This window comes from Callorhinchus milii, unplaced genomic scaffold (genome assembly GCF_018977255.1).
Source record: "Callorhinchus milii isolate IMCB2004 unplaced genomic scaffold, IMCB_Cmil_1.0 Scaffold23, whole genome shotgun sequence".
Lineage (NCBI taxonomy): Eukaryota > Metazoa > Chordata > Chondrichthyes > Chimaeriformes > Callorhinchidae > Callorhinchus > Callorhinchus milii.
Window position 1 is genome coordinate 3,555,511 of NW_024704764.1, and position 12,037 is coordinate 3,567,547.

Genomic DNA, 12,037 nt, shown 5'->3' on the forward strand with positions numbered 1-12,037 from the left:
AGTCACGCTTCTGCAAGTTTCTGCAAGGATGAGATCAGATGAGCCTAAGCGATCTTCTGATTTTTGTCTCTCTCTGTTGAGATAATAATGACAAGCGGCTAACTCACCACAAACAGCTTTGAAATCAATGACCTTTGAAACAATGCCTTACCATGTCGTCAAGGCATCTCAAAGTGCCTCACAGGATTTTGTGGTAAGGTGTAGTGACTATTTTTGTGGATGAATGTGGAATAATAATAATAATCCTTGCATTTGATATAGTGCTTTTCACGTCAGGAGGACATCCCAAAGCGCTTCACAGAACACACTGTAAAGTGAATTGACTGTATATTTGTGGGCGAACGCGGCAGCCAATTGCGCACAGCAATGTCCCACAAACAGTCGTAGATTGAAAATGACCAATTTATTATTGTTTTGGTTTTGGAGGGATTATTATTAGGCTCTGTGTGGAGTAAGGAAACTTGCCCAAGGTTTCACCCTCTGCCTGGAATTGAACTCAGGTCTCTCACTTGCAAAGCGAGTGCTCTAACCACTGAGCTACAGGACTCCACAATTTGTGCCACAGACATCAAGGAAAAGACTGATTTTTTTTCTCTAGGGGATTGTTGGTCAGGACACTGGGAGAGAGGAACTCCCTTCTTGCTTTCTTTTCTTGCTCTCTTACAGTTTTTTTTGCGGAGTCCTGTAACTTAGTGGTTTGAGCACTCACTTCGCAAGCGAGAGGACCTGGGTTCATCTGGTAATGCAAAATGTTGGGCAAGTTTCCTTACTCCACACTCCTCTGTTTACCTAGAGGTAAGTAGGAACCCATTTGTTAGTCGATTGGCGGATCGCTTTTCCGAGGAGTAATAATCCCTTAAAAAAAGTTGGTCACTTAATAATAATAATCCTTGCATTTGATATAGCGCCTTTCACATCTTCTAGACGTCTCAAAGCACTTCACAGAATATATTGTAAAGTGATTTGACTGTATATTTTTGGGCAAAACACGGCAGCCAATTGTGCACAGAAGAGTCCCACAAACAGTCATGGATTGAAAATGATCATTTTATAATTGTTTTGTTTTGGAGGGATTATTATTAGACGTGTGGAGTATGGAAACTTGCCCAAGGTTTTGCCCTGCCTGAAATTGAACCCAGGTGTCTTGCTTTCAAGGCGAGTGCTCCAACCACTGAGCTGCAGGACTCCTACACTTAATCCATGACTGTTTGTGGGACACTGCTGTGCGTAATTGGCTGCTGCTTTTTGGCCACAAAACATACAGTCAATTCACTTTACAGTATATTATGTGAAGCGCTTTGAGACATCTAGAAGAAATGATAATCAAATGCAAGGATTATTATTATTTATCTGGGGGATTATCGTCCAGGACACCAGGAGAGTGAAACTCACTTCTCTTTCAGAATAACGCTGTGAGATTTTTAACGTCCACCTGAACAGGCAGACAGGGAGCTTGGTTTAACGTCTCATCCAGAGGACGGCATCTCCGAAAGTGCAAAAACAGCACTTCCCCCAGTGCTGAATTGGAGCATCAGTTGAGACTATATGAGCTTCAAGTCGATATTTTTATGAAAAACTTAGGACAGTGCTAAGTGGCTGATGCTTCTCTCCATCTACTTACAAAAAATCCAGCGGCTCCTAGTACGTAGCCCTTACGGTGCACTTATCTCAAAGTGCATACCTATTAAATATGAATATTCTGGGATTTGTCTCTCTCTGAAGTGCAAACAGTCATTTGTTTCTCCATCTATTAGTGCCCCAGCTCCGAGAAGACTGAAGACAAACAGAAGGTTTCCAGAAAGTCGGGAGGCTTGTTCTATAATCTGTCACGTGACATTGAGAGACATTGGATCACTATAATATATCACATAAATAATAATTTTCATCTTTGAAACAACATCCTGTCACATCGTCAAAAAATCTCAAAGCGTCACACAGAATGTGTAAGGTGTAGTGACCATATTTTTGTGCAGCCAATTTCTGCCGTCCCCTAAACAGTCATGAAGGAAAATTCCCCCTCTGGGGGGATTGTAGGTCAGGACACCGGGAGAGAGAAACTCCCTTCTTGCTTTCTCTCTTTTACTCTCTTCTTTCTTTTCTCTTTTCTTTTACTCTCTTTCTTTCTCTCTTTCTCCCTATCTCTTTCACACACACACTCTGTCTGTCTGTCTCTGACTGTGTGTCTGTCTGTCTAATCTATCCTATCTTCCTATTGCCTGCCTGCCTTTACAAATTATGTCTTTTTCTCTCACACACACATTCTCGGTATCTCTCACACGCACTGTATCTCTCACACACATACTCTGTATCTCTCTCTCACACACACACATTCTCTGTATCTCTCTTTCTCTCACACTCAGCCTCCTATCCCTGCCCACTCTCTCCAGGCCCACTGCCATTTACCCTCTAATTCCACCGCCAACGTTGACTATCAATTTGTACAAAACCTGTAATATTCTGCTGAGGCTGAAAACATTGAGTAAGTACACATTGATGGGGACGGACAGACTGTCTAACTCCCAGACCTCATTGCTGTTCTCAGGAATTGGTTTCACGGCCATTCGAAAATCACTTTATTATTACTGTGTCCGAGTCAGTGTGGACATAAAGACCTTTGTTCTGATCCACCTGTGCCGTTCGACATATTGAGCTGAAATAACATCAGCTGGGAGGATGGTGGGAGTCTCTTGGTGTCCAGGCTGACTATCCCCCAAATAAAGTCACTCACTCATTTCATGCCTTAAAAAAGCACCCAATCACTACACTTTATAGTGTATTCTGTGAAGTGTTTTGAACGTGAATCGCTATACAAATTAATCTTGTTGTTGTTATTGTGTCAATTATAAAGATATATTATTTATTGCTGGTGAATGTTTAGTGCCCTGCGCTGTCCCCATACTCCTTCAAAGCCTCTCTTTCTCATATATCTGTCTAAATCTAGAGCTAGCTTGGATTTCTCTCCCCCCTCCCCGCACACACAGTGAATCACAAATCAAATTAATGAATCTTTGCATGTTTGAGTCTATCTGGACAGAGCCCTGTGTGAGCATCTGTTACACAGGCAATGGGTTGGACTCTATCTCAGCACCAGTTAGCTTGACGAGGGCCCGGGTGCCAGTGTTAAATGGAGCTCACGGTTCCCAACATAAACTCTCAGAAAGTAATGAGTTCAGACCCGAGCAAAACACTTGTCTGATTGATCGCCTGCCTGATTTAAACTCGCAAAAGCAAGTCAAACACCACGGCCTTGCACTGTTTCCCCCTGTCGTTCTCGTAATTGTCAGCAAGCTCAAAAATATTTTCGTGGCAGTATGCTTCATTTAGCCGCAGCACTACAGACTGAAACAAAGTGACTCCGCTATAACATTCAGTGCATTGCACACACTCGCTAGCTGTTACAACAACAACAACAACAAGATTCCATTTATTTAGCGCCTTTCACGTCGGGAGGACGTCCCAAGGCGCTGTACAGTTGGGACAGGACCCGAGCATTGGGGGGAAATGGTCAGGGTGAGGGGAGGGAAGGGAGGGAGCGAGGAGGGGGTAGAGAGTCGAGAGGGGAGCTGAAGGCACGGTCAAAGAGAAAGGTCTTGAGACCGGCCTTGAAGGAGGAAAGGGAGGAAGCGGCGAAGGCACTGGGGGATAGAGTTCCAGAGCCTCGGGGATGAGAGGCTGAAGCCCGGCCACCGATGGTAGGGCGGTTGGGGCAGTGGATGTGGAGCAGACCGGAGCCAGAGGAACGGAGGGTACGGGCGGGTAGGTAGGGGGATAGTAGGTCGGAGAGGTAGGAGGGAGCAAGGCCGTGAATGGCCTTGTAGGTGAGGGTGAGGATCTTGAATTCGATCCTCTGGGGGATGGGGAGCCAGTGGAGGCGAGCGAGGGTGGGAGTGAGGGTGAGGGTGAGGGTGAGGGTGGGAGTGATGTGGTCGCGGTGTCTGGTGCGGGACAGTACACGAGCTGCAGAGTTCTGAATGACCTGCAGTGTGGAGGGAGGGCCGGGAAGGCCGGCGAGGAGAGAGTTCCCATAGTCCAGCCTTGAGGTGACAAAGGCGTGGACCAGAGTTTCAGCCGCGTGAGGGGTGAGGTAGTGCCGTAGTCTGGCGACATTCCGGAGGTGATGGAAGGCGGTGCCAGTTGTGGTGCGGATGTGAGGGAGAAAGGACAGCTCAGGGTCGAACAGAACCCCGAGGTTCCTGACTGGCTTTGAGAGGTGGAGAGTGCAGCCTTGGATGCTGATGCTGTCAGCGCCAGAGGTGCGGAGGCGCTGATGTGAGCCAATCAGGAGGGCCTCAGTTTTGCGCACGTTGAGCTGAAGAAAGTTATCTCTCGTCCAGGACTCGATGTCGGACAGACAGCTGTGAGGACATCGGTGGTCTTGGAGTTGAGGGTAGAGGAGGAAAGGTAGAGTTGGGTGTCATCCGCATACATGTGGAAGTTAACTCCATGTCTGCGGATGATGTCACCAAGGGGGAGCATATAGAGGGTGAAGAGGAGGGGACCGAGGACAGAGCCTTGAGGGTCACCGCATGAGACAGTGCGGGGGCCGGAGAAAAAGCCGTTTGTGGAGACAAAGTGAAGACGGTGGGAGAGGTACGACCTAAACCACTCAAGGACAGGGCCTTGAAGGTTTAGGTGGGAGGACAAGCGGTGGAGGAGGATAGCGTGGTCGACCGTATCGAATGCTGCCGATAGGTCGAGGAGGACGAGGAGGCAGAGGGAGCCCTGGTCACAGATGGTCAGGATGTCATTGGTGACCTTGACCAGGGCAGTTTCTGTGCTATGGGCAGCACGGAAACCCGATTGAAGGAGTTCGAATAGTGAATGGTTGGAGAGGAAAGAGCGCAGCTGGGAGGCCACAACTCGTTCCAGGACCTTGGATAGGAAGGGGAGGTTGGAGATGGGCCGGTAGCTTGATAAGGCCTGCAAAACCCATTGGGTTAGAAATTATAGAAATTATACCAGAAATTATTCTCTCAAACATGGAGGTGATGGGGGAGAACATTTCCATTGGTGAAGAGCAAAAACTGTTGATTTGCATCAGTTAACACTGCCATATATGTGCTAATGAGTACATACAGTGCTAATTAACTCACACTTTGCTAAAAATTGACCTTGTGAACACACTGATTGGTCCCTGTGTGGGCTGAGGCTTACTTAACCCCTCCCCGCCCTTCTCCATGTTTACCCCTGAAACATTGACTATTTTATTTATTTAGCCGCAAATATACCCAGCGCTAACCCAGCTCGAAAATGAGAGGCTGAACCGTCCCTCAAACTACACTGCAAACTACGATGTTTATCACACTTTCTATATGTCAGCAACAACATGCATTTGCACAGCAGCTGTCACGTAGGATAGCATCTCAAAGTGATGGGGTCTGACTCCGAGGAAGGGGAAAGTAGGGCGGGGGTAGGGGGGAGAAGACGGGTGAGACAGGGAGCTGCAAGAGTGGGAAGGGATTCAGACAGGCTACTCAACTGGCTTCTCCATCTCCCAATCCACTGGAAGCCTGACTTCAATAATAGGAAACATGATGGATTCAATCATTGGGGGAGTTGTGGGGTGGGGAAGTGGAAGATCACCTGTATAAGAGTAATCTAATAATTGACAGCCAACACGGGTTCAGAAAGGGTTGGTTTTGTCTGACCAATCTTAGACTTTTTGAGGAGGTGATAGTCCAGATTGAGTGTGGGAAGCCATATGATGTTTATCTTGATTTCCAAAAGGTGTTTGACAAAGTACCTCATGAAAGACTCCTCTACAAACTGTGGTAATTGGATAACAAGGGCAAGATATGCGTAGATTCAGAATTTGAGGGTCTTTATTAGGCAGAGTTATCAAATGGGATCCCGGGGCCGAGCCAGGGGGAGGAAGGTGACCAAAGGCGCGGTCGAAAAGAAAGGTCTTCAGCAGAGACCTGAAAATAGGAAGAGAAGGGGCGAGGCGAAGGGAGTGAGGAAGGGAGTTCCAGAGCCTTGGGGCACAGTGGCTGAAGGCATGGCTGCCGAGGGTGGAGCGAAAGACTCGGGGGTCAAGGAGGAGGCCAGACCCAGAGGAACGAAGGCAACAGGCACTGTTTTGAAGAGAGAGGAGGTCAGAGAGGTTGGGGGTGCAGAGGAGTGGAGGAATTTGAAGACAAGGGTGAGGATCTTGAAATCGATCCTCTCTGGGACAGACAGCCAGTGCAGTCTGGCAAGGACTGGGGTAATCGGGGAGTGGAGTTTGGTGCAGGTGAGAATGCGGGCGGCAGAGTTTTGAATAATCTGGATTTTATGGATGGTCGTAGAGGGGAGGCTGGCGAGGAGGGCATTTGAATGGTCCAGCCGAGAGGTGACAAAGACATGGACCAGAGTTTCAAGCGCTTTTGAAGTGAGGTATTGGAGGAGATGGGTGATGCGTCGGAGGTGGAAGAAGGCGGTGCTGGTGAGGGACTGGATGTGGGGGAGGAAGGATAATTGTGGGTTGAACCTGACACCAAGGTTGCATACGGGTTTGGAGAGTTTTAGTGGGAGGTTGGGTAGATGGAGGAGGTGAGAACTGTGAGATTTTAGACGTTGATGAGAGCCAAAGAGTATGGCTTCCGTCTTGTCAACATTTAGCTGAAGGAAATCTGCGCTCATCCAGCCCCTGAGGTCTGACAGGCAGGCTGACAGAACATCAGGGGAATGGGGTCGCAAAGGGAGGTGGAAAAATAGAGTTGGGTGTCATCAGCATACATGTGAAAATGTACCCCATGTCTGCGGATGACATCCCCAAGAAGGAGCATGTAGATCAGAAAGAGGAGGGGGCCAAGGATGGATCCTTGGGGTACCCTGCAGCTAACCGGGTGAGAGCGGGAGGAGAAGCCGTTTGTGCAGATGTACTGCTGGCAGTTTGTGAGGTAGGACTTGAATCAGGCGGGTGCAGTCCCACTGAGGTGGACGATGGAGGCAGTGGAGGAGGATGGCGTGATCGACTGGGTCGAATGTGGCAGAGAAGTCCAGGAGGACAAGGAGGCAGAGGAAACCCTGGTCACAGATAGAGAGGATGTCGTTTGTGACTTTCACAAGCGCAGTCTCTGTACTGTGGGCGGAAAGAGGGAGTGGGAGTAGAGGTGTGCGCGAAGTTGATTGGTTGATGAAGTCAGCCTGTAGTGGGCAGAGGAGGGGGAGCTGGGTGACCAGCAAGTTAGTGGGGAGGGGGTTGAGGCAACAGGGGGTGGGTTTCATGGAGGTGATGGTGGGTGAGAGGGAGGAGGGAGAGATGGGGAGGAAGGAATGTAGGATGGGGGTGGTGGTAGGAAACGATGATGGGGAGGGTGAGGGGGACAGAGAGGGCGTGGTGGTGGATGACAAGAGGCAGGTGGATGATGCTGCCTGGTGGATGTTGTGAATTTTAGATGAAAAGAAGTCCATGACCTTCTCGCACTTGGCATTTGATATGAAGATTGAGGAGGCCTGAGGGGGGGCACGGAGGAGGGAGTGAGTGGTGGAAAAAAGGATTTTAGGGTTGTGTTTAGCCTCCAAGATGTCTGTACCCTCAGGGTCTGTAATGTACTGGGACCCTCCTTATATATTAATGACCTGGATTCATAGACCCAGTGTAAGATAGCTACATTTCCAGATGACACCAAGTTGGGGGGAACTGGAATCAGAGGAGGTAGCAAAGGTCCTACAAAGAAAGCTTAATAGGGTGTGCACATGGGCTGACAACTGGCAAATGAAGTTTAATATCAATAAATTTAAGGTACTACATACTGAATCCAAAAATAGCAAGCACAAATACTCCCTGAATGGGATACAGCTTACCAAGGGGTAAGATGAAAGAGATCGAGGGGTGTTAGTTGACTTGTTGCTCACTATGTCAAAACAGTGTGAGGCAGCAATAAACAAGGAAACAGGATGCTGGGCTGGATTACTAAATCAGTTGAAACTAGTTTAGATCCTGAGACAATGTACTCAGGCAGCACCTTAAATTCAGCTCTGGTCCATGACATCAGGGGCTCCCCAGAGACAAGTGCAGAGGAGAGCAATGAGGCTGATCCCAGTGTTAGAGGAATGAGCTGTGAGTAGTGATCACACAAGCTCAGGCTCTTCAGTCCTGAGAGAAGATGCTCAGAGAGGACCTTATAGAGGTGAATGGAATTGAGAAAGTAAAGCCACATCAATACTTTAGGATGTTTCAAGACAGTAGAACAAGAAGACACAGGTTTAGAGTTGTAAAGGGTAATTTTAGGACAGACACCTGGAAGTTTATTTTTGCCCAGAGGATAATCAACAACTGTAACAAGTAGCCAGGAAGGGTGGTTGAGGCCAGGAAACTGGGACTCATTTAAAAAAACAGCTTGATTCATTTAAGGAGGAACAGTAGGGTGGGTTCTGGAGGGTTGAGATTGAATGAGCTGAAGGGCTCATCATCCAAACCAATCTTGTCAGTCTTTGAGGTTAGAAGCGATAGAACCCTAGAATGTATAGAAGGTGATTTATCCAATCGTGTCTGTTTTTAAGAGCAATCCTTTCAGTCCCATTTACCTGACCTTTTCCTCCATACCCCTGTAGGTTACTCCTTTTGAGATATTTCTCTAATTCCCCTTTGAAAGCAAATATCAATTCTGTTTCAACCACTGCTCCCAGCAGGGTCTTCGATATCCTAACTACTCTATGTGAAAACCTTCCCATTTGTGTGCTTACTCTGTTTTACCCACAAAATACACAATCAATCCACTTTACAATATATTCTGTAAAGCTCATTGGGATGTCTCAATGATGTGATATCAAACGCTATATCAAATACAAGGATTATTATTATCTTGTTACTAACCATCTCAAACTATATAATATATAATAATCCTTGAATTTGATATAACGCCTTTTCACATCGTTGAGATGTCTTGATGCGTTTCACAAGATATACTGTAAAGTATAGTGACTGTGTATTTTGGGGGCGAAACATGGCAACCAATTGCACGCAGCATTGTCCCACAACCACTTGTGGATTCAATTTTTTTTAGTGAGATTATTACCCCCAGCGATTTGCCAATTGACTAATAATTATTACAAGGATTACAATGCCCTCAAAACACCTGCCACTAAGTTACTCAAGTCATCGCCACTGAAGTGACTCTTTTTCTCCCTTAAACTCTCAGTAAAACTTGGCTTCTGTTTTTTTTCTCTCTTCTCTTTTTGTAGCTTCAGAGGCTGAAGAGATCGCTGTCCTTCAAGACAATCCTGAGGAGCAAGAGTGTTGAGAACTTCTTCCAGCGTTCGAACAGCGAGGTGAAATTTCCCGAGTTGCTGCCACCACCAAACAGTCCTCCCACCCCACCTCCACCCTCCCCCAACCCGTCCGAGAGCTGCCCCAACCAGCAGCAACCCCCCACACAGGTCTCCCAGAAGCCCTCCATGCCCTCCAAGCCCATGAGGATGCACAATTTTCAAGAACATGTCTTCAAAAAGCCCACGTTTTGCAACATCTGCCATCACATGATCGTAGGTATGTCTTGCTGAAGGTGGGTGGGGTGGGGGGGATATTTCTCCAGGCAGTTGAGCTGTTGAGATTGCATGAGGTTAAATGGTTATGTGTTGCAGCTGGCTTCCCCCGTGACACACAGCCCATTCCCAGCAGAAATTAGCAATCACCAGTCCTTACAGGACATTGCGTTCCAGATTCCCCTTAATTTCCCGCCCACCCTTACCTCTATTTTTTACATTTCAGCCTGTGGAAAATAGGGCTGTTCACAAGTTAGAGGCTGGCAGGTGACTGCTATTGTGACAAACTGGCTTGATGGACAGAGGGAGCCCTGGCATTTTTCAACAATAACTTGCATTTATATAATGCTCCTCAGGCAGGGTAGTGTCCCAGAGCACTTGACAGTGGTGGAACACAACGCCGAACATGGGGGAGGGCTCCGTAGGTACGGTCGAAGAGGAAGGTCTTCAGGCGCAATCTGAAGATGGAGAGTAGGGGGCAAGGTGGAGGGATGGAGGAAGAGTGTTCCAGAGTTTTGGGGTGGGAGAGGTAGGTAGCCAGGGTATGAAAGGATTTGAAAACACATCTGAGGATCTTGAAATCGATTTTTTCAATGATCGGGAGCTAGTGGACCCTGGCTAGAATTGGTATGATTGGGGTACAGAGTTTAGTACGGGTGAGTATACGGGCAACGAGTTTTGAATCAGCTGGATTCTGCGCATGGTGGAGCTGGGGAGACTGGCAAAGAGAACATTTAAATAGTCGAGGCAGGAGGTGAAGAACACCTGGACAAGTGTTTTGACTGCTTCTGGAATAAGGTACAGTCAGAGGTGGGCAATGCGGTGGAGGTGGAGGAAGGAGGTCCTGGGAAGGGACCGGATGTGGAAAGCAAGAACCTTATGCCGAGGTTACTCACTGGTTCAGTAAGCCTGAAGGATAGGCCTGGGAGTTTGAGGAAGTCAGAGCCGCAGGACAGAAGACATGGACGGGAGCCAAGGATTATGGCTTGTCGACATTTAATTGCAAGAAGTTTGTGCTCATCCAGGCCCTGATGTCCGTCAGACAAGCTGATAGAACATTGGCGGACCTGTAGTTGCAGCTGGAGGAGGTGAAGTAGATTTGTGTCATCTGCATACATGTGGAAGTTTCCCCTGTCTGCGGATGACATCGCCAACAGGGAGCATATAGATGAAGAAGAGGAGGGTGCCATGGATGGAGCTCTGGGGTACACCACAGGTTACCGGGCAGGGCGGGAGGAGAAACCATTTGAAGAAATATTTGAAGGCACTTTGTCAGGTAGGACTCAAACCAGGCTAGTCCGGTCCCACTGAGGCGGATGAGGGAGGAGAGGCGGCGAATGAGGGAGGAGAGGCGGCGGATGAGGGAGGAGAGGCGGCGGATGAGGGAGGAGAGGTGGTGGATGAGGATGGCGTGGTCGACTGTTGAACGCAGCGGAGAGGTTTAGGAGGCTGAGTGGGCAGAGGGAGCCCTGGTCATTTGAGCGACTGGTTGACTCTGTCGCAGAGAAGAGGGGACCGATTAGAGATTTCCAAATTATAAAAGAGTTTGCTAAGGTTAGCAATAAATAGGTTGTTCCCACTGTTTGGTGAGTCTGTAACCAGGGGACACAAGTAATAATAATGATAATAATAATCCTTGCATTTGATATAGTGCCTTATCATGTCTTTGAGACGTCTCAAAGTGCTTCACAGAATCTACTAAAGTGAATTGACTGTATATTTTATGGGCGAGACATGGCAGCCTGCACAGCAGTGTCCCACAAACAGTCATGGATTGAGCGACCAATTTCTTATTATTAGTTTTTGCAAGGAATTATTACACCTGGAAAAGCAGATCCACTAATCATCTAACAATCAGGTTATTATTATTATTATTAACAACCATTTCTAGGCAGGGCGAAACCTTGGGCAAGTTTCCTTACTCCACACGCCTAATAATAATCCCTCCAAAAACCAAAAACAATAATTAAATTGGTCATTTTTCAATCTACGACTGTTTATGGGACACTGCTGTGCGCAATTGGCTGCCGCGTTCGCCCACAAATATGCAGTCGATTCACTTTACAGTGTGTTCTGTGAAGCACTTTGGGACGTCCTCCCGACGTGAAAAGCGCTATATCAAATGCAAGGATTATTATTATTATATTATTATTACTTACTGCTAGGTAAACAGAGGCCTCTGGAGTAAGGAAACTTGCCCAATATTTTGCCCTGCTGGGAATTGAACCCAGATCTCTCGCTTGCAAGGCGAGTGTTCTAACCACTGAGCTACAGGCCTCCACTAGGGGAGTGACTAGGGAATCTAAAAGAGAATTTAGGAGGAACCACTTCACGCAGAGGGTGGTGAGATTGTGGAACTCGCTGCCTGTAGCGGTGATTGATTCAGATATATGTATTAAAAGAGTGGGCTAAACCTTTACATGAGGGAGACGGGAATAGAAGGTTGTGGGAGGGATTAAGGAGTGGGTGACGGCTCGTGTGGAGTATAAGCACTGGCACAGACTGGTTGGGATGAATAACCTGTTTCTGTGCATACAATCTATGTAAATTTATGTGAGAGAGAGTAAGA

The 12,037-nt window shown here is 47.5% G+C and overlaps 1 protein-coding gene across 3 annotated transcripts in view; it reads left to right on the forward strand.

Annotated features, from left to right (window-relative positions):
- LOC103189459 (SH3 and cysteine-rich domain-containing protein 2) overlaps window positions 1–12,037 on the forward strand; it is a 42,703-nt gene that overhangs the window by 13,517 nt on the left and 17,149 nt on the right. For all 3 annotated transcript variants that reach the window (XM_007909868.2, XM_007909869.2, XM_042343430.1), the window contains exon 2: window positions 9,169–9,472. In XM_007909868.2, coding sequence (XP_007908059.2) covers window positions 9,169–9,472 — 304 coding nt within the window. The remainder of the gene's footprint in view (window positions 1–9,168; window positions 9,473–12,037) is intronic.